Raw genomic sequence first — 17,700 nt, forward strand, 5'->3', positions numbered from 1 at the left:
GACTGATTTGAAACAGAGGGAGAGGAAGAGAGAAGGAGAATGATTTGAAACAGAGGGAGAGGAGAGAAGGAGTCTGATTTGAAACAGAGGAGAGGAGAGAAGGGGGCTGATTTGAAACAGAGGGAGAGAGAGAGAGTGCTGATTTGAAACAGAGGAGAGGAGAGAGAAGGAGAGACTGATTTGAAACAGAGGGGAGAGGAGAAGGTGCTGATTTGAAACAGAGGGAGAGGAGAGAGGAGCTGATTTGAAACAGAGGGAGAGAAGAGAAGGAGGCTGATTTGAAACAGAGGGAGAGGAGAGAGAAGGAGGCTGATTTGAAAGCAGGGGAGAGGAGAGAGAAGGAGGCTGATTTGAAACAGAGGAGAGAGGAGAGAGAAGGAGGCTGATTTGAAACAGAGGGAGAGGAGAGAGAAGGAGGCTGATTTGAAACAGAGGGAGAGTGGAAGAGATATTTGAAACAGAGGGAGAGAAGGAGGCTGATTTGAAACAGAGGGAGAGGAGAGAGAAGGAGTCTGATTTGAAACAGAGGGAGAGGAGAGAGAAGGATAATGATTTGAAACAGAGGGAGAGGAGAGAGAAGGAGGCTGATTTGAAACAGAGGGAGAGGAGAGAGAATGAGGCTGATTTGAAACAGAGGGAGAGGAGAGAGAGAGTCTGATTTGAAACAGAGGGAGAGAGAGAAGGCTGATTTGAAACAGAGGGAGAGGAGAGAGAAGGAGGCTGATTTGAAACAGAGGGAGAGGAGAGAGGAGGACTTTGATTTGAAACAGAGGGAGAGGAGAGAGGAGTGATTTGAAACAGAGGGAGAGGAGAGAGAAGGAGGCTGATTTGAAACAGAGGGAGAGTGAGAGAGAAGGAGGCTGATTTGAAACAGAGGGAGAGGAGAGAGAGAAGGAGAATGATTTGAAACAGAGGGAGAGAGAGAGAAGGAGTCTGATTTGAAACATAGAGGGAGAGGAGAGTTTGATTTAAAGAGAAGGAGGTGTGATTTGAAACAGAGGGAGAGGAGAGAGAAGGAGGCTGATTTGAAACAGAGGGAAGAGGGAGAGAAGGAGGCTGATTTGAAACAGAGGGAGAGGAGAGAGAAGGAGGCTGATTTGAAACAGTGGGAGAGGAGCAGAGAAGGAGAATGATTTGAAACAGAGGGAGAGGAGAGAGAAGGCTGATTTGAAACAGAGAGATGAGAGAGAAGGAGTCTGATTTGAAACAGAGGGAGATGAGAGAGAAGGAGTCTGATTTGAAACAGAGGGAGAGGAGAGAGAAGGGGCTGATTTGAAACAGAGGAGAGGAGAGAAGGAGTATTTGAAACAGAGGGAGGAGAGAGAAGGAGGCGATTTGAAACAGAGGAGAGAGGATCCCATAGAGAGAGGAGGCTGATTTGAAACAGAGGGAGAGGAGATAAGAAATGATTTGAAACATAGGGAGAGTGAGAGAGAAGGAGTCTGATTTGAAACAGAGGGAGAGGAGAGAGATGATTTGAAACAGAGGGAGAGGAGAGAAGGAGGCTGATTTGAAACAGAGGGAGAGGAGAGAGAAGGAGGCTGATTTGAAACAGAGGGAGAGGAGAGAGAAGGAGGCTGATTTGAAACAGAGGGAGAGGAGAGAGAAGGAGGCTGATTTGAAACAGAGGGAGGAGATAAGTGATTTGAAACAGAGGGAGAGGAGAGAGGAGTCTGATTTGAAACAGAGGGAGAGAAGGAGGCTGATTTGAAACAGAGGGAGAGGAGAGAGAAGGAGTCTGATTTGAAACAAAGGGAGAGGAGAGAGAAGGAAGTGATTTGAAACAGAGGGAGAGGAGAGAGAAGGAGTCTGATTTGAAACAGAGGGAGAGGATAGAGAATGACTTTGATTTGAAACAGAGGGAGAGAAGGAGGCTGATTTGAAACAGAGGGAGAGGAGAGAGGAGTCTGATTTGAAACAAAGGGAGAGGAGAGAGAAGGAGTTTGATTTGAAACAGAGGGAGAGGGAGAGGAGTGTGATTTGAAACAGAGGGAGAGGAGAGAGAAGGAGGCTGATTTTAAACAGAGGGAGAGGAGAGAGAAGGAGGCTGATTTGAAACAGTGGGAGAGGAGAGAGAAGGATAATGATTTGAAACAGAGGGAGAGGAGAGAGAAGGAGGCTGATTTGAAACAGAGGGAGAGAAGAGAGAAGGAGGCTGATTTGAAACAGAGGGAGAGGAGTCTGATTTGAAACAGAGGGAGAGGAGAGAGAAGGAGGCTGATTTGAAACAGAGGAAGAGGAGAGAGGAGGACTTTGATTTGAAACAGAGGGAGAGGAGAGAGGAGTGATTTGAAACAGAGGAGAGAGAGAGGAGGCTTGATTTGAAACAGAGGGAGAGGAGAGAGGAGTGTGATTTGAAACAGAGGGAGAGGAGAGAGAAGGAGGCTGATTTGAAACAGAGGGAGAGGAGAGAGAAGGAGGCTGATTTGAAACAGAGGGAGAGGAGAGAGAGAAGGAGAATGATTTGAAACAGAGGGAGAGGAGAGAGAAGGGGGCTGATTTGAAACAGAGGGAGAGGAGTGAGAAGGAGTCTGATTTGAAACAGAAGGAGAGGATAGAGAATGACTTTGATTTGAAACAGAGGGAGAGGAGAGAGGAGTGTGATTTGAAACAGAGGGAGAGGAGAGAGGAGAATGATTTGAAACAGAGGGAGAGGAGAGAGAGAAGGAGAATGATTTGAAACAGAGGGAGAGGAGAGAGGAGTCTGATTTGAAACAGAGGGAGAGAAGGGGGCTGATTTGAAACAGAGGGAGAGGAGAGAGACGGCTGAATTGAAACAGTGGGAGAGGAGAGAGAAGGAGAATGATTTGAAACATAGGGAGAGGAGAGAGAATGAGTGTGATTTGAAACAGAGGGAGAGGAGAGAGGAGTGTGATTTGAAACAGAGGGAGAGGAGAGAGAAGGAGGCTGATTTGAAACAGAGGGAGAGGAGAGAGAAGGAGGCTGATTTGAAACAGTGGGAGAGGAGAGAGAAGGAGGCTGATTTGAAACAGAGGGAGAGGAGAGAGAAGGAGGCTGATTTGAAACAGAGGGAGAGGAGAGAGACGGCTGAATTGAAACAGTGGGAGAGGAGAGAGAAGGAGGCTGATTTGAAACAGAGGGAGAGGAGAGAGAAGGAGGCTGATTTGAAACAGAGGGAGAGGGGAGATAATGATTTGAAACAGAGGGAGAGGAGAGAGGAGTCTGATTTGAAACAGAGGGAGAGAAGGAGGCTGATTTGAAACAGAGGGAGAGGAGAGAAGGAGGCTGATTTGAAACAGTGGGAGAGAGAGAGAAGGATAATGATTTGAAACAGAGGGAGAGGAGAGAGAAGGAGGCTGATTTGAAACAGAGGGAGAGGAGAGAGAATGAGGCTGATTTGAAACAGAGGGAGAGGAGAGAGGAGTCTGATTTGAAACAGGGGGAGAGAAGGAGGCTGATTTGAAACAGAGGGAGAGGAGAGAGAAGATACTGATTTGAAACAGAGGGAGAGGAGAGAGGAGGACTTTGATTTGAAACAGAGGGAGAGGAGAGAGGAGTGTGATTTGAAACAGAGGGAGAGGAGAGAGAAGGAGGCTGATTTGAAACAGAGGGAGAGGAGAGAGAAGGAGGCTGATTTGAAACAGAGGGAGAGGAGAGAGAGAAGGAGAATGATTTGAAACAGAGGGAGAGGAGAGAGAAGGAGTCTGATTTGAAACATAGGGATAGGAGAGAGAAGGAGTTTGATTTGAAGGAGAGGAGAGAGGAGTGTGATTTGAAACAGAGGGAGAGGAGAGAGAAGGAGGCTGATTTGAAACAGAGGGGGAGGAGAGAGGAGTGTGATTTGAAACAGAGGGAGAGAAGGAGGCTGATTTGAAACAGAGGGAGAGGAGAGAAGGAGGCTGATTTGAAACAGTGGGAGAGGCGAGAGAAGGAGAATGATTTGAAACAGAGGGAGAGGAGAGAGAAGGAGTCTGATTTGAAACAGAGGGAGATGAGAGAGAAGGAGTCTGATTTGAAACAGAGGGAGATGAGAGAGAAGGAGTCTGATTTGAAACAGAGGGAGAGGAGAGAGAAGGGGGCTGATTTGAAACAGAGGGAGAGGAGAGAGAAGGAGGCTGATTTGAAACAGAGGGAGAGGAGAGAGAAGGAGGCTGATTTGAAACAGAGGGAGAGGAGAGAGGAGTCTGATTTGAAACAGAGGGAGAGAAGGAGGCTGATTTGAAACAGAGGGAGAGGAGAGAGACGGCTGATTTGAAACAGTGGGAGAGGAGAGAGAAGGAGAATGATTTGAAACATAGGGAGAGGAGAGAGAAGGAGTGTGATTTGAAACAGAGGGAGAGGAGAGAGGGAGTGATTTGAAACAGTGGGAGAGGAGAGAGAGAAGGAGGCTGATTTGAAACAGAGGGAGAGGAGAGAGAAGGAGGCTGATTTGAAACAGAGGGAGAGGAGAGAGAAGGAGGCTGATTTGAAACAGAGGGAGAGGAGAGAGAAGGAGGCTGATTTGAAACAGAGGGAGAGGGGAGATAATGATTTGAAACAGAGGGAGAGGAGAGAGGAGTCTGATTTGAAACAGAGGGAGAGAAGGAGGCTGATTTGAAACAGAGGGAGAGGAGAGAGAAGGAGGCTGATTTGAAACAGTGGGAGAGGAGAGAGAAGGATAATGATTTGAAACAGAGGGAGAGGAGAGAGAAGGAGGCTGATTTGAAACAGAGGGAGAGGAGAGAGAATGAGGCTGATTTGAAACAGAGGGAGAGGAGAGAAGGAGTCTGATTTGAAACAGGGGGAGAGAAGGAGGCTGATTTGAAACAGAGGGAGAGGAGAGAGAAGGAGACTGATTTGAAACAGAGGGAGAGGAGAGAGGAGGACTTTGATTTGAAACAGAGGGAGAGGAGAGAGGAGTGTGATTTGAAACAGAGGGAGAGGAGAGAGAAGGAGGCTGATTTGAAACAGAGGGAGAGGAGAGAGAAGGAGGCTGATTTGAAACAGAGGGAGAGAGAGAGAGAAGGAGAATGATTTGAAACAGAGGGAGAGGAGAGAGGAGTGTGATTTGAAACAGAGGGAGAGGAGAGAGAAGGAGGCTGATTTGAAACAGAGGGGGAGGAGAGAGGAGTGTGATTTGAAACAGAGGGAGAGAAAGGAGGCTGATTTGAAACAGAGGGAGAGGAGAGAAGGAAGCTGATTTGAAACAGTGGGAGAGGCGAGAGAAGGAGAATGATTTGAAACAGAGGGAGAGGAGAGAGAAGGAGTCTGATTTGAAACAGAGGGAGATGAGAGAGAAGGAGTCTGATTTGAAACAGAGGGAGATGAGAGAGAAGGAGTCTGATTTGAAACAGAGGGAGAGGAGAGAGAAGGAGGCTGATTTGAAACAGAGGGAGAGGAGTGAGAAGGAGTCTGATTTGAAACAGAGGGAGAGGAGAGAGAAGGACTTTGATTTGAAACAGAGGGAGAGGAGAGAGGAGTCTGATTTGAAACAGAGGGAGAGAAGGAGGCTGATTTGAAACAGAGGGAGAGGAGAGAGACGGCTGATTTGAAACAGTGGGAGAGGAGAGAGAAGGAGAATGATTTGAAACATAGGGAGAGGAGAGAGAAGGAGTGTGATTTGAAACAGAGGGAGAGGAGAGAGGAGTGTGATTTGAAACAGAGGGAGAGGAGAGAGAAGGAGGCTGATTTGAAACAGAGGGAGAGGAGAGAGAAGGAGGCTGATTTGAAACAGTGGGAGAGGAGAGAGAAGGAGGCTGATTTGAAACAGAGGGAGAGGAGAGAGAAGGAGGCTGATTTGAAACAGAGGGAGAGGAGAGAGAAGGAGGCTGATTTGAAACAGAGGGAGAGGAGAGAGAAGGAGGCTGATTTGAAACAGAGGGAGAGGGGAGATAATGATTTGAAACAGAGGGAGAGGAGAGAGGAGTCTGATTTGAAACAGAGGGAGAGAAGGAGGCTGATTTGAAACAGAGGGAGAGGAGAGAGAAGGAGGCTGATTTGAAACAGTGGGAGAGGAGAGAGAAGGATAATGATTTGAAACAGAGGGAGAGGAGAGAGAAGGAGGCTGATTTGAAACAGAGGGAGAGGAGAGAGAATGAGGCTGATTTGAAACAGAGGGAGAGGAGAAAGGAGTCTGATTTGAAACAGGGGGAGAGAAGGAGGCTGATTTGAAACAGAGGGAGAGGAGAGAGAAGGATACTGATTTGAAACAGAGGGAGAGGAGAGAGGAGGACTTTGATTTGAAACAGAGGGAGAGGAGAGAGGAGTGTGATTTGAAACAGAGGGAGAGGAGAGAGAAGGAGGCTGATTTGAAACAGAGGGAGAGGAGAGAGAAGGAGGCTGATTTGAAACAGAGGGAGAGGAGAGAGAGAAGGAGAATGATTTGAAACAGAGGGAGAGGAGAGAGGAGTGTGATTTGAAACAGAGGGAGAGGAGAGAGAAGGAGGCTGATTTGAAACAGAGGGGGAGGAGAGAGGAGTGTGATTTGAAACAGAGGGAGAGAAGGAGGCTGATTTGAAACAGAGGGAGAGGAGAGAAGGAGGCTGATTTGAAACAGTGGGAGAGGCGAGAGAAGGAGAATGATTTGAAACAGAGGGAGAGGAGAGAGAAGGAGTCTGATTTGAAACAGAGGGAGATGAGAGAGAAGGAGTCTGATTTGAAACAGAGGGAGATGAGAGAGAAGGAGTCTGATTTGAAACAGAGGGAGAGGAGAGAGAAGGGGGCTGATTTGAAACAGAGGGAGAGGAGTGAGAAGGAGTCTGATTTGAAACAGAGGGAGAGGAGAGAGAAGGACTTTGATTTGAAACAGAGGGAGAGGAGAGAGGAGTGTGATTTGAAACAGAGGGAGAGGAGAGAGAAGGAGGCTGATTTGAAGCAGAGGGAGAGGAGAGAGAAGGAGGCTGATTTGAAACAGAGGGAGAGGAGAGAGAAGGAGTCTGATTTGAAACAGAGGGAGAGGAGAGAGAAGGGGGCTGATTTGAAACAGAGGGAGAGGAGTGAGAAGGAGTCTGATTTGAAACAGAGGGAGAGGAGAGAGAAGGACTTTGATTTGAAACAGAGGGAGAGGAGAGGAGTGTGATTTGAAACAGAGGGAGAGGAGAGAGAAGGAGGCTGATTTGAAGCAGAGGGAGAGGAGAGAGAAGGAGGCTGATTTGAAACAGAGGGAGATGAGAGAGAAGGAGGCTGATTTGAAACAGAGGGAGAGGAGAGAGAAGGAGTCTGATTTGAAACAGAGGGAGAGGAGAGAGAAGGAGTCTGATTTGAAACAGAGGGAGAGGAGAGAGAGTTATGTTTATTTATCTTACTTTAACTATTTGCACATCGTTACATCACTGTACATAGACATTATATGACATTTTAAATGTCTCTATTCCTCTGAAATGTTGTAATGTTTACTGTTCATTTATGAGTGTTTATTTTACTTTTGTTTATTATCATTTCACTTGCTTTGGCAATGTAAACATATGTTTCCCATGCTAATAAAGCCCTTTGAATTGAATTGAGAAAGAGACTGATTTAAAACATGTGGGAGAGGAGAGAGGAGGAGACGGATTTAAAACAGAGGTCAGAGGAGAGAGGAGGAGACGGATTTAAAACAAGTGGGAGAGGAGAGAGGAGGAGACGGATTTAAAACAAGTGGGAGAGGAGAGAGGAGGAGACGGATTTAAAACAAGTGGGAGAGGAGAGAGGAGGAGACGGATTTAAAACAAGTGGGAGAGGAGAGAGGAGGAGACGGATTTAAAACAAGTGGGAGAGGAGAGAGGAGGAGACGGATTTAAAACAAGTGGGAGAAGAGAGAGGAGGAGACGGATTTAAAACAAGTGGGAGAGGAGAGAGGAGGAGACGGATTTAAAACAAGTGGGAGAGGAGAGAGGAGGAGACGGATTTAAAACAAGTGGGAGAGGAGAGAGGAGGAGACGGATTTAAAACAAGTGGGAGAGGAGAGAGGAGGAGACGAACAAGTGGGAGAGGAGAGAGGAGGAGACGGATTTAAAACAAGTGGGAGAAGAGAGAGGAGGAGACGGATTTAAAACAAGTGGGAAAGGAGTGAGAGAGAGAATAAAAAGCCTCCTATTGCTTGTCTTGAGATGATAGAGAAAATGTGTGTGTGTGTTGTGAGCTGTGCAGTTCTAACACAATCTGTGTGTGTGTGTGTGTGTGCAGCAGATGTCTGTGTGTGTGTGTCTTCCCAATGGAGCCCATCCCTTCACTTCCTAGCCCAGTGATACATATCCATGTCCCCTCTCTACACTGCATTAACACACAACAACCATTCAGCATCAACGCCAGACCCCCTCACCTCAACCCCCTAACTGTCACCTCAACCCCAGAATGGTCTATTTAGGGAACAGAGAAAACATCATTGGATAAGTAGGGTATTGTGCTATCGTGTTTAATTTGAACTATCTGTACAATTAAAATCAGCTATAAATAGCAGATCGTTCTTAATTTGTTGAACAGTAGCAGCTTAAGCAGTAGCAGTGTCAGGCTCAGTTGAAAGGCCTACTGTTGGTTACCTAGAGGAATGGGCAACTGACAATACAATAACTACCATTATATCTGTTCAGTAGAGGCCTACACAGCAAGCTTTCTGGACATACAACCATTAGTGGTCATGGTTCAACAACCTTGGTCTTGGTAACAGTTCATGAACAGCATGCTAATTGTTAAACGGACATAATGGTTACCGGACCATCATGGTTCAACAGCCATCGGTCATGACAGCGTGTGTCTGGGTAGAATGCAACGGTCGTGATTCTACAGCAGCAATCATGCTTACGGTCATGGTCACGTTTATGGTTATGGTCACTGTAAATAGCCATGGATGTGGTTATGGTTGTCGTGGAACAGCCATGGTTGTGGTAATGGTTGTCGTGGAACAGCCATGGTTGTGGTTATGGTTGTCGTGGAACAGCCATGGTTGTGGTAATGGTTGTCGTGGAACAGCCATGGTTGTGGTTATGGTTGTAGTTGAACAGCCATGGTTGTGGTTATGGTTGTCGTGGAACAGCCATGGTTGTGGTAATGGTTGTCGTGGAACAGCCATGGTTGTGGTAATGGTTGTCGTGGAACAGCCATGGTTGTGGTTATGGTTGTAGTTGAACAGCTATGGTTGTGGTTATGGTTGCCGTGGAACAGCCATGGTTGTGGTTATCGTTGTGTAGTGGAATAGCCATGGTTGTGGTTATGGTTGTAGTTGAACAGCCATGGTTGTGGTAATGGTTGTCGTGGAACAGCCATGGTTGTGGTAATGGTTGTCGTGGAACAGCCATGGTTGTGGTAATGGTTGTCGTGGAACAGCCATGGTTGTGGTTATGGTTGTCGTGGAACAGCCATGGTTGTGGTTATGGTTGTCGTGGAACAGCCATGGTTGTGGTTATGGTTGTCGTGGAACAGCCATGGTTGTGGTAATGGTTGTCGTGGAACAGCCATGGTTGTGGTAATGGTTGTCGTGGAACAGCCATGGTTGTGGTTATGGTTGTAGTTGAACAGCCATGGTTGTGGTTATGGTTGCCGTGGAACAGCCATGGTTGTGGTTATCGTTGTGTAGTGGAATAGCCATGGTTGTGGTTATGGTTGTCGTGGAACAGCCATGGTTGTGGTTATGGTTGTAGTTGAACAGCCATGGTTATGGTTATGGTTGAAGTTAATCAGTGTGCTTTTTATGGATATACTGCACCATTACAATGGTTGACCAGCATGCAGCAGCCATGGTCATGTTATGGTTGTAAACGGTTTGTGGTCGCTTGGCAGTTAGAGACTAGTGGTTAGGTCTACCTGTGCCAGGGTCATTCTCATTACACTGACGGGCGAAGGCTCAATGTCCACCAACTTCTGCACCGAGCTCAGAGTCTGACACACACACACACACACACACACACACACACACACACACACACACACACACACGCACACACACGCACGCGCGCGATCAAGCACACACAGATAGGCGTTAGTGGAAATAGTTAGGGGAGAAAGAGTTAGCAAAGGTTGAAAAGGTTTGGAGGAGAAAGACACTGAAGGGAAAACAGAGACACACTATAGTTGTTGTAGATCAGTGGAGAAAGACAGTTACACAGAGACAGTTACACAGAGACAGTTACACACAGACAGTTACACACAGACAGTTACACAGAGACAGTTACACACAGACAGTTACACAGAGACAGTTACACAGAGACAGTTACACAGAGACAGTTACACAGAGACAGACAGTTACACAGAGACAGTTACACAGAGACAGTTACACAGAGACAGTTACACAGAGACAGTTACACAGAGACAGTTACACAGAGACAGTTACACAGAGACAGACAGTTACACAGAGACAGTTACACAGAGACAGTTACACAGAGACAGACAGTTACACAGAGACAGTTACACAGAGACAGTTACACAGAGACAGTTACACAGAGACAGACAGTTACACAGAGACAGTTACACAGAGACAGTTACACAGAGACAGTTACACAGAGACAGTTACACAGAGACAGTTACACAGAGACAGTTACACACAGACAGTTACACAGAGACAGTTACACAGAGACAGTTACACAGAGACAGTTACACAGAGACCACAGAACATAACAGATAGGTTTACAGAAGTGTTTAAACATGTGATGGCACAGAGAAAGTCACACAGAAGACTACGGAGAAGAGTAGTGCTGTGTTCAGGTGCTCCTCAGAAACATCACCATGGGAAGAACATCACAGTAACTTGTTTTTCTACATTCGGAAAGTCGTTCTGTACTTTGAACGTTTCCGAGAAGCGAGCGCATGAACACAGCATAGGAACAGAGAGCAGGTTGGAGAGGGTTGAGTAAGGGCAACTCAGATACAGGAAGCCTGTTAGTGTATGTGTCTGTCCGACTGTGTACGAAGTATGTGTGTGTGTGTGTGTGTGTGTGTGTGTGTGTGTGTGTGTGTCTCACAGTGTCGCAGTCGCTGGGTTGGAACTGGAAGTCTTGTGCTTTATGAAGCACAGGGTTCTCCTGCATGAAGAGCTGCTGGTTAAACTCCTGCATCACCTGAGAGAGACAGAGATATACAGGGTTACGCATGCGCACACACACACACACACACACACACACACATATACACAAACACACACACACACCCTGTCTCACCCGGTTGGATTTGTCCAGTAGGAACTGGAAGGTGTTGTGAATGGCCTGAAAGGCCTCCAGCTCTGTCCGACAGATAGAGATTAGATAGTCCTTCACGTGGACATATATCCCTCCATCCAACTCCTGAGAGAGAGAGAGAGAGAGAGAGAGGAAGAGAGAGAGAGACAGAGAGAGAGAGACAGAGAGAGAGAGACAGAGAGAGAGAGAGAGAGAGAGAGAGAGAGAGAGAGAGACAGAGAGAGAGAGAGACAGAGAGAGAGAGAGAGAGAGAGAGAGAGAGAGAGAGAGAGAGAGAGAGAGAGAGAGAGAGAGAGAGAGAGAGAGAGAGAGAGAGAGAGAGAGAGAGAGAGAGAGAGAGAGAGAGAGAGAGAGAGAGAGAGAGAGAGAGAGAGAGAGAGAGAGAGAGAGAGAGAGAGAGAGAGAGAGAGAAAGTTAATTTGATGGTTATCTTCAGTCTTTTGATAGATTGGATGAAGCATTAATTAACAATGAATCTAAATGAAGAGTCTTTCTATTAAGTGATTTGGCAACATATGCTCTGGGCGTGACTGCCAACAGAGTAGATATGAATGAGAGAGAGAGAGGGGAATGACAAATAGGTTTTTGCATTCTTCATCAAACCAAGAAAGAAATTGAGAAACCTATCCAACCAAAAACATAGAGACCCAGAAAACCTGAGCCTACGCCTTCACTATGGTGAATCACTAAAACAATACAGAAATACACTGCGGAAAAAGAAGGAACAGCACGTCAGAAATCAGCTCAATGTAATTGAAGAATCCATAGAATCTAACCACTTCTGGGAAAATTGGAACATACTAAACAAACAAAAACACGAAGAGTTATCTATCCAAAACGGTGGATCATTAACAGCAAGACTCGTACTGAGCAAATGTCAAATTGGCTTTTTACCAAATTACCGTACGACAGTCCACTTATTCACCCTGCACACCCTAATTGACAAACAAACAAACCAAAACAAAGGCAAAATCTTCAAAAAAGCTTTTGACTCAATTTGGCATGAGGGTCTGCTATTCAAATTGATGGAAAGTGGTGTTGGGGGAAAATCCATGTACACAAACAACGAGTGCGCGGTTAAAATTGGCAAAAAACACACACATTTCTTTTCACAGGGCTGTGGGGTGAGACAGGGATGCAGCTTGAGCCCCTCCCTCTTCAACATTTTTATCAACACATTGGCGAGGGCACTAGAACAGTCATACTGGCCCCCCGTGGGAATCGAACCCAAAACCCTGGCGTTGCAAACGCCATGCTCTACCAACTGAGCTACATCCCTGACGGCCATTCCCTCCCCTACCCTGGACGACGCTGGGCCAATTGTGCGCCGCCCCATGGGTCTCCCGGTCGCGGCCGGCTACGACAGAGCCTTGATTCGAACCAGGATCTCTAGTGGCAGTGTTAGCACTGCGATGCAGGGCCTTAGATCACTGTGCCACTCGGGAGACTGGTGCTTCTGTCCCCAACCAAGGAGGGCCTAAAGCAGCACCTAGATCTTCTGCACAGATTCTGTCAGATCTGGGCCCTGACAGTAAATCTCAGTAAGACAAAAATAATGGTCTTCCAAAAAAGGTCCACTTGCCAGGACCACAAATACAAATTCCATCTAGACACGTTGCCATCAGCGCCACAGGTAACTTCCACAAAGCTGTGAACGATCTGAGAGACAAGGCAAGAAGGGCCGTCTACGACATCAAAAGGAACATAAAATTCGACATCCCAATTAGGATCTGGCTAAAAATACTTTAATCAGTTATAGATCCCATCGCCCTTTATGGCTGTGAGGGTCCGCTCACCAACCAAGAATTCACAAAATGGGACAAACACCAAATTGAGACTGCATGCAGAATTCTGCAAAACTATCCTCCCTGTACAATGTAAAACACCAAATAATGCATGCAGAGCAGAATTAGGCCGATACCCGCTAATTATCAAAATCCAGAAAAGCGCTGTTAAATTCTACAGCCACCTAAAAGGAAGCGATTCCCAAACCTTCCATAACAAAGCCATCACCTACAGAGAGATGAACTTGCAGAAGAGTCCCCTAAGCAAGCTGGTCCTGGGGCTCTCTTCACAAACACAAACAGACCCCACAGAGCCCCAGGACAGCAACACAATTAGACCCAACCAAATCATGACAACACAAAAAGAGAATTACTTGACACATTGGAAAGAATTAACAAAAAAACTGAGCAAACTAGAATGCTTTTTGGCCCTAAACAGAGAGTACACAGTGGCAGAATCCCTGACCACTGTGACTGACCCAAAATTAAGGAAAGCTTTGACTATGTACAGACTCAGTGAGCATAGCCTTGCTATTGAGAGGCCGCCGTAGGCAGACCTGGCTCTCAAGAGAAGAAAGACTATGTGCACACTGCCCACAAAATGAGGTGGAAACTGAGCTGCACTTCCTAACCTCCTGCCAAATGTATGACCATATTAGAGACACATATTTCCCTCAAGTTACACAGACCCACAAAGAATTTCGAAAAAACACATCCCATATCTATTGGGTGAAATACTGCAGTGTGCCATCACAGCAGCAAGATTTGTGACCTGTTGCCACAAGGGCAACCAGTGAAGAACAAACACCATTGTAAATACAACCCATATTTATGTTTATTTATTTTTAAAGAAAGAGAGAGAGAGAGAGAGAGAGAGAGAGAGAGAGAGAGAGAGAGAGAGAGAGAGAGAGAGAGAGAGAGAGAGAGAGAGAGAGAGAGAGATAGAGAGAGATAGAGAAAGAGAGAGAGAGACAGCGAGAGAGAGAGAGAGAAAGAGAGAGAGAAAGAGAGAGATAGAGAAAGAGAGAGAGAGAGAGAGAGAGAGAGAGAGAGAGAGAGAGAGAGAGAGAGAGAGAGAGAGAGAGAGAGGGAGAGGGAGAGGGAGGGAGAGAGAGAGAGAGAGAGAGAGAGAGAGAGAGAGAGAGAGAGAGACAGAGATGAATCATTAAGAGCTAATAGACTGGATGGAAGCTGTAGTATGAGCAGGGATAGAGTGAATGAGCAGGGATAGAGTGAAGGAGGAAGGATAGAGTGAAGGAGGAAGTAGTGTTTTGAAAGGAAGGGAGACCTGTGGTTTGACGGTGCAGAGTATGTATCAATGTGTGCGTGGTTCTGAAGGTTCTTTGGCTCGTGGTGTGTGTGACTGGAGTCTGTGTGTTCTCTGGTTGCGTAGGAATCTGAACCCCTTCACCTTTCCCAGCAGCACTTGTGACAGCACTATAGCCCTATCCAAAACACACACACCTCTCTCCAACCCCTTGCTTTAAATGTCAGCCTTCTATCACACATTCCATCGTACAATAATGACAATGGCAACTCAATGTCCCAACACACACACACACACAAGCACACGGACACAGCTGAAACAATGGTATGATGACAAATCTAGGGAAATTCCGTCATTGAGGGTGAGGGCTAGTCCCAAAACTACTACCCCACCCCACCCTACCCTACCCTCCTCCCTCTCTTCCTCTACTCCCTCTCTCCAAGTATGTGAACAACAGAATGATTCAAGGACCAGAAATATACATACATCACATCTCTCTTTGTCACCAACTGCATCACGCAACATTCAGTACAAACAGCTATAGGATAATAGGAACAGTTAGGCCTGTTCTTTCAGTGTGTGTGTGTGTGTGTGTGTGTTTGTGTGTGTGAGTGTGTGTATGTATGTGAGTGTTCAGTAAGCAGCCACATCTGTCAGAGGCAGCTGTGTCTACGATACAAAACGCCTCTATAGAACCCTCAGATGGCTGCTACATATTTCATCAGCAGGGGGAGGTGTTGAGCTCCTACTGAACAGTACACTCCGCTCAATAACATCTCCACTGCACTGTGTGTGTGTGTGTGTGTGTGTGTGTTTGAGATTGTGTGTGTGTGTGTGTGTGTGTGTGTGAGTGATAGCAAGATGGGCCCTGTTCCAACTCCTTCCTTGGTTGAGGTAATCAGCGATCTAGACGTCATGGTCACTATCTGGCTTCAACAATCCTAGCTGGTCAGACGAGGGATTACCTCACAGGAGGAAGGAAGGAAGGAAGGAAGGAAGGAGGGAAGGAGGGAGGGAGGGAGGAAGGAAGGAAGGATAGAAGGAAGGAAGGATAGAGGGAAGGAAGGATAGAAGGAAGGAAGGAAGGAAGGAAGGAAGGAAGGAAGGAAGGAAGGAAGGAAGGAAGGAAGGAAGGAAGGAAGGAAGGAAGGAAGGATGCATTTCTCAAGTACAGGGAGAGGAGGAGTGATAGGAGCAGCTTGTAAGTGTTGTTGGTGATGCCCTGAAGTGCTGTCCCTCTGTGTGTGTGTGTGTGTGTGTGTGTGTGTGTGTGTGTGTGTGTGTGTGTGTGTGTGTGTGTGCGTGCGTGCGTGCGTGCGTGCGTGCGTGCGTGCGTGCGTGCGTGCGTGCGTGCGTGCGTGCGCATGTGTGTGTGCGTGCGTGTGTGTGTGAGTGTGTTGCTAGCCTGAAGCCCTGTTCCCCTGTCACCATGTCCATCTATCTATTATTAACTAGAGTCTCTCAGCAGTCACATACAGTATCCTGGGGTTCAATACAGTCACATACAGTATCCTGGGGTTCAATACAGTCACATACAGTATCCTGGGGTTCAATATAGTCACATACAGTATCCTGGGGTTCAATACAGTCACATACAGTATCCTGGGGTTCAATACAGTCACATACAGTATCCTGGGGTTCAATACAGTCACATACAGTATCCTGGGGTTCAATATAGTCACATACAGTATCCTGGGGTTCAATACAGTCACATACAGTATCCTGGGGTTCAATACAGTCACATACAGTATCCTGGGGTTCAATACAGTCACATACAGTATCCTGGGGTTCAATACAGTCACATACAGTATCCTGGGGTTCAATATAGTCACATACAGTATCCTGGGGTTCAATACAGTCACATACAGTATCCTGGGGTTCAATATAGTCACATACAGTATCCTGGGGTTCAATACAGTCACATACAGTATCCTGGGGTTCAATATAGTCACATACAGTATCCTGGGGTTCAATATAGTCACATACAGTATCCTGGGGTTCAATACAGTCACATACAGTATCCTGGGGTTCAATACAGTCACATACAGTATCCTGGGGTTCAATACAGTCACATACAGTATCCTGGGGTTCAATACAGTCACATACAGTATCCTGGGGTTCAATATAGTCACATACAGTATCCTGGGGTTCAATACAGTCACATACAGTATCCTGGGGTTCAATATAGTCACATACAGTATCCTGGGGTTCAATACAGTCACATACAGTATCCTGGGGTTCAATACAGTCACATACAGTATCCTGGGGTTCAATACAGTCACATACAGTATCCTGGGGTTCAATATAGTCACATACAGTATCCTGGGGTTCAATACAGTCACATACAGTATCCTGGGGTTCAATACAGTCACATACAGTATCCTGGGGTTCAATACAGTCACATACAGTATCCTGGGGTTCAATATAGTCACATACAGTATCCTGGGGTTCAATATAGTGACATACAGTATCCTGGGATTCAATACAGTCACATACAGTATCCTGGGGTTCAATACAGTCACATACAGTATCCTGGGGTTCAATACAGTCACATACAGTATCCTGGGGTTCAATACAGTCACATACAGTATCCTGGGGTTCAATACAGTCACATACAGTATCCTGGGGTTCAATACAGTCACATACAGTATCCTGGGGTTCAATATAGTCACATACAGTATCCTGGGGTTCAATATAGTCACATACAGTATCCTGGGGTTCAATACAGTCACATACAGTATCCTGGGGTTCAATACAGTCACATACAGTATCCTGGGGTTCAATATAGTCACATACAGTATCCTGGGGTTCAATATAGTCACATACAGTATCCTGGGGGTTCAATACAGTCACATACAGTATCCTGGGGTTCAATATAGTCACATACAGTATCCTGGGGTTCAATACAGTCACATACAGTATCCTGGGGTTCAATATAGTCACATACAGTATCCTGGGGTTCAATACAGTCACATACAGTATCCTGGGGTTCAATATAGTCACATACAGTATCCTGGGGTTCAATACAGTCACATACAGTATCCTGGGGTTCAATACAGTCACATACAGTATCCTGGGATTCAATATAGTCACATACAGTATCCTGGGGTTCAATATAGTCACATACAGTATCCTGGGGTTCAATATAGTCACATACAGTATCCTGGGGTTCAATACAGTCACATACAGTATCCTGGGGTTCAATATAGTCACATACAGTATCCTGGGGTTCAATATAGTCACATACAGTATCCTGGGGGTTCAATATAGTCACATACAGTATCCTGGGGTTCAATATAGTCACATACAGTATCCTGGGGTTCAATACAGTCACATACAGTATCCTGGGGTTCAATATAGTCACATACAGTATCCTGGGGTTCAATACAGTCACATACAGTATCCTGGGGTTCAATACAGTCACATACAGTATCCTGGGGTTCAATACAGTCACATACAGTATCCTGGGGTTCAATATAGTCACATACAGTATCCTGGGGTTCAATACAGTCACATACAGTATCCTGGGGTTCAATACAGTCACATACAGTATCCTGGGGTTCAA

General features: G+C 46.2%; 1 protein-coding gene across 3 annotated transcripts in view; it reads right to left on the bottom strand.

Moving 5' to 3' along the window:
• LOC121567828 (F-BAR and double SH3 domains protein 2-like) overlaps positions 1 to 17,700 on the bottom strand; it is an 88,569-nt gene that overhangs the window by 19,793 nt on the left and 51,076 nt on the right. The window contains exons 9-11 of one of the 3 annotated variants that reach the window (XM_041878145.2): positions 11,067 to 11,189; positions 10,872 to 10,967; positions 9,718 to 9,792 (exon numbers count right to left, since the gene is read on the bottom strand). In XM_041878145.2, the coding sequence (XP_041734079.2) occupies positions 9,718 to 9,792; positions 10,872 to 10,967; positions 11,067 to 11,189 (294 nt within the window). Of the gene's footprint in view, positions 1 to 9,717; positions 9,793 to 10,871; positions 11,190 to 17,700 lie in introns of all 3 variants that reach the window. The other 2 variants (XM_041878144.2, XM_041878146.2) reach the window with 2 other exon arrangements.

The sequence above is a fragment of the Coregonus clupeaformis genome, chromosome 25 (genome assembly GCF_020615455.1).
Source record: "Coregonus clupeaformis isolate EN_2021a chromosome 25, ASM2061545v1, whole genome shotgun sequence".
Taxonomy (NCBI): domain Eukaryota; kingdom Metazoa; phylum Chordata; class Actinopteri; order Salmoniformes; family Salmonidae; genus Coregonus; species Coregonus clupeaformis.